Source organism: Myotis davidii, unplaced genomic scaffold (genome assembly GCF_000327345.1).
Source record: "Myotis davidii unplaced genomic scaffold, ASM32734v1 scaffold247, whole genome shotgun sequence".
Classification (NCBI taxonomy): domain Eukaryota; kingdom Metazoa; phylum Chordata; class Mammalia; order Chiroptera; family Vespertilionidae; genus Myotis; species Myotis davidii.
The window spans coordinates 300,037-304,775 of record NW_006299593.1 but is presented as its reverse complement, the minus strand read 5'-3'; the positions used below and the strand labels follow the sequence as shown (position 1 = coordinate 304,775).

At 51.4% G+C, this 4,739-nt stretch overlaps 1 protein-coding gene across 1 annotated transcript in view; it reads right to left on the bottom strand.

The window, feature by feature from the left end:
• Positions 1–191: 191 nt before the first annotated feature.
• The window catches only part of PRADC1 (protease-associated domain containing 1), a 5,760-nt gene continuing 1,212 nt past the window's right edge, over positions 192–4,739 (bottom strand). The window contains exons 2-5 of the mRNA XM_006775271.2: positions 3,264–3,364; positions 2,696–2,805; positions 2,268–2,435; positions 192–2,078 (exon numbers count right to left, since the gene is read on the bottom strand). Of these exons, the coding sequence (XP_006775334.1) occupies positions 1,958–2,078; positions 2,268–2,435; positions 2,696–2,805; positions 3,264–3,364 (500 nt within the window). The 3' untranslated portion in view covers positions 192–1,957. The remainder of the gene's footprint in view (positions 2,079–2,267; positions 2,436–2,695; positions 2,806–3,263; positions 3,365–4,739) is intronic.

Here is a 4,739-nt window from a genome sequence, read left to right as displayed (position 1 = left end):
TCGCGTGCTGCGCTGTGGCCGAGCCTTTCAGAACTGGCCTCCTCCTGATGTACTCCATTCCAGAGTGTGAGCGGCTGGAACCAAGGTCAGGGCCTGACAGTATTTCTCCCCCCTTGGCCCCATAGCTGCACCTTCCCATCATCTGAGGCCTCACCCCTCTCTACTTGCTATTGAGGGGGTACAAAGTGGCAGTCTGAGAACAGCCTTACTTTATTGAAGAAGAAAGAAGGGGGGGTGCATTGCCCTCACCTTCCCCACCTCCCATCATTGTAGCTTATAAGGCAACTGCCTGACTACTAGCACAGCCGGGTGAGGCAGGAAGGAGGAACTGGGCCTCCAGAACACTTTCCCTAAGGCTCTGCCAGGAAACACTGAGCCAGGGGAATTACCTTCCTCTCCTTGGACATCTGGGGGAGTGGAGACTCCTTCCCCAAACTCCAGAATCTCTATTTTGTGCCTTGCCTTTCAGGCCCTGGCACAGTGACTGGCCCCACAGGGTACGGAAAAGGCTTCTGCTTCCCTCAGAAGGGGCGTGTGGGCGATCGTTACCCCTTCCTCACACCACTTCCCACTGAAGACTCTAGCAGCATGGCTGAGACCTGGGGGTGACAGGCCTGTGCTGCTTAGGATGCTCCAAATGGTTCCCTGGGACCAGCTGAATATGGGTCAGTTAGGGGCTCTCCTGGCCTCGATCCATCTTTAGGGTCTCCGCAGAGGAACATTGAAGTCTTCCAGAAACCTAGAAGAGCTGGGTTAGACACTCGGAGATTAGCCCTGACTGTATCCTCCAACCCCAAATTAGCAGTACCCCTCACTCTTGTGTTGGAAGCTGTGGGAATTATAACCCATCACCTGCCATTCCTTTCTGCCTACCTTCCCTAAGGGGTCTTCACATCCCCCTGCTAAGGGATCCTAGGAAGACAGGTGCCTGCCCACAGGCCCTTCCCTGGATTATGAGCCAGGTGGGGCCTTTCTGTCTGGCCTATTGGGTTCTTGCTCCTTCACAGCAGCCAGCCTCCCCTCCTCCCCCGCCTGCCCACTCTTCTCAATAAAATGTGAGTGGTGACAGGCTCTGAAGGCATGCTTGGTGGAGAATGACTTGACAAGCTGCTGGAGCACACAGCAGTCATGTGGGTGGTGAAAAGGCTCGAAAGGTAGATCAGATAATGGCAGGAGGTGGGAGCTCTAGTTCCCCAGTTTAGGCTCATCTCTGGTCTCACCTACACTCCGCTTTGCTGATGTTCTAAGTCCCCAGAGCAAGGATCCTCCATGGGCAAGCATGGTTCCCCAGTACTAGGCAGCAAGATGAGCCTTCTCTCCAGGGACTATGGCTCCTAAGATCTTAAGCAGGAGGCTGTGTTGGGATCCAAGATTAGCAATCTGAGTAGTGGTCCTAAAAGACCTTGGACAAGTCATTTATTGTCTCTGGGCCTCAATCTCCTCCCCTCAACACAAGAGCATGGGGCTATGGGTGAGTTTGAAGGCCCTCCCACCCATGAGCTCTTATTCTAGGACACAGTTGCAACCCTGATGAGAGGCTTTATTGCTAAAAGTCAGTGAGGGTTTATTAAGTCCTCAAACACCAGCTCCTTAAACTACCCCAGTAACGGCTGTGAAGGACACAAGAGACCCTGGGTGGGGGAGGCTGGAGCCAGGTGAAAGGTGACAGGTCACAGATGGCTTTCAGGCCATCTGCCTTTAGCCCCTTTTGTTCCAGATTCTAGCCAAGAAGCCCTGAGGCATGTTTCTTGCATCTTCCCACAGCATGAGACACCCTTGGGGGCCCTGGGGAAAGGGAGAACAGCGGTGTGACTTCCCTTAGCCTAGCAGAGGCCCAAGCCTTTTTCCTCTGCCTGGCTCCACCTGTCCCCAAATGCTATCTCCAAGTCCCAAACAGCAGAATTTCTGGATTTCTCCTTCCCAGCCTAGAGCTGGCTGGAAGGTGGGACCAACTCTTCTACCAGAAGGTCCAGGGTGGTTGCAGCAGCTCAAAGGTGGGGATGCTGGTGACATTGACTGGAATGGAAATGATGGCCCATGGCAGCCCATGCTGTTCCAGGGAGCGGCGGATCATGTAGCTGGGAGGGCATGAAGAGAGGTGGGGATGGTCACTTTCTCAGCACCCCATCATGCCCCACTGTCCCCATCATTTGGGAGTTCCATCCAGAGCCCAAGGACTTTTGACCCTCCAACTGGTTCACCCCAAGATGAGGCTTGTGGGAGGGACTGGTGATTGCCCTTGACCTCCAGAGACAAGGAGCCCTCACCCATCTCGGCCGAGTAGGAAGAGGGCAGGGATGTCGGCCGTGCGCTGGGTACTGTCCTGGATCATCTCCACGTAGAAGCTGTCATTGTCAACTGCGTTGTCAGAGATGATCACCGCCCGCCCGCCATGTTCCTGTACCACCCGGGTCTTGGAGAGGAAGGAGCAGCCCCTGGAAAAGGTGATGAGATCAAAGGAAAGGCAGGGTCTTAGCTACCCCTCCCCGAGGCCATCACCCTGGGAGGATGAAAGGACCATGGACAGTTTTTCATAAAGGCTCATAAATAAATGGCCAAAAAGCATGGATAACCTTAAAGAGACTTAAAATGATGAGTTATTTAAAAACTATTTCAAAGGACCGCCACCATCACTGATCTTAGGAGCTTTCCTATTCCTGCCCTCCCCTTGCGCCAGTGCCTGTCCACTCCTCACCCCCTCTCCACCAGAGCGATCTGGTCCTGGATGAAGAAACCGTTGCTGAGTTCTCCACAGGCCTCTGAAGGTTCCGCGGGGACAAGGTGAATCTGCTCATACCTTGTGTGCTGAAAGACATTTAGACAGGTCGACGTGTGAGGAGACGCACCTGCTTTAGGTCCAGGCTGACATCCTGTCCATCAGTTCCTCACAAGGTGTGAAGAAAAGGTGTGGAGTGGTTTCTGTGTGCGGGGTACTTCATTCTCACAAAATAGTTGTCCTACCCCTTTCCAGGAGACAGGCAAGGGAGTTGGTACGGACCCAGAATGATGAAGTTATATCATCAGAGGTAGAGCTAGCAGGGCCCTTGGTTTTTCACTGTTTCGTGTTTCCAAGGACAACTGGTCCCTCCATGGTGCCCAGGGAAGTAACTGGAAGCCCTTCCTTCCTGCACTGCAGCCCCTGCACTGCTCCCTTCCATGTCCCAGCGCTCAAGTATTGGTTGGAGGGAGGAGAGGGATCACCTTAGCTTAGTGGGGTCAAGATGGCGACAGGATCAGAGAGGAGGGATCCTCCCCGAACTTACAAAGATGCCACCAAAATCCTTTGCAGGTGTAGCTGTGAAAATGTATCGAATGTCTCCAGGACTCAGCACTTGGAAGTACAAATAATCATGGATGCGTAAGCCTGAAAAGTAAAAAGTACAGATGAGAAGCCTCCATGGACCTGTGTCTGCAAGTAGGCGGTCTATAATCAGGGCCTCAGGACCCAGCTTCAGCAAAGTGGTCCTCCAGGTGGGTGAGATAGACGGTCCCTGCCTTGGGGAGGATAGAGTGGATACAGACAGAGTTAGTAAATGTTAGTACAGACAGATTTATAACTGCTGCTGCTTGCAAAGGTGAGCCAGGAAGACAGCTCTAGTGTGATTGACCTCTGAGGGTTAATCTGTCCGCTCTGAAGTGGACCTGAGAGTTTCCAGGTGAAGATGTGTTAGTTTGGGTACAAAACACTCTATTAAAACTGAAAAGTTGACTCTGGTCCCACTGCCATCCTCCTGGGCCACGACTATCATTTCTTGTCGTGACTAGTCTACCTTCTCCCCTTTTTGCTCTCTAAGGTCCATTCCCCAAACAGCCAAGGATATTCTTAAAACATCTTAAAGCACATATGGTCATGTCACCACTCCCATGGCTTCAATACCCACCAACAGCTTCCCTTTGCACTTAAAATCTAAACTCTTAACTACGGCCTGCTCTATCTGGCTATTGGCTGCTACTCCGACCTTATTTCCTTCCTCTGTTCAGGCTACACTGGACTCCTTTCAGTTTCTTCACTCTGAGTCTTCTTGCAAGCTGTTCTCTGTGGGAGGCTTTCTACCCTCACCTCACCCCGCCTCTACCTCTCTACCTGGCTTACTCCTACTCATCTGTTAGGTCATAGCTTAAAAGTCACTTTTGCAGAGAAATCTGCTCTATGACTGCCCTCCTTTTATGCCCATTCAAAATATACTTTTTCTCCATTGATACTTGCAATATAATTTGTAATTCTAGAGTCTTCATAATTTTTTTGTTTAATGTCTGTCTCCTCCACTACAGCAAGGACCACAAGTTTATAGCTTCATTCTATGCTGTATCCACATTACCTAACACAGTGGCTAGGATATAGTGGGTGCACAATAAGGGTTGTTGAATGAACAACTATTTCCAGCTCCATTGCACAGAGGAAGAGAATTGCCAGAACCAGGTTTTTCTGAGGTGTGGGAACTTCTCTTTAGCACCAAAGTGTAATGTTTCACCTAAACTTGAGCCTCTGGTTTCCTTAGCCCACTGAGACTGAGGAATGCAGAAGGGTGAGAGCTGCGGCCACCGGTCCATCAGTCAATCAACAAACCAGCAAACCACTACTGTGCGAGGGGGTGGGACTGACTGGCTTTAGTTGTTCTTGTTTACTGCCCAAATCAGCCACCAGGTAGAGCCCCACTGCCTGGGCACTGGGCTATGCATCCTTTTATCTTGGGAGTGAGGACTTGCCATCAGATACAGATACATGCCCAGGAAGCCTC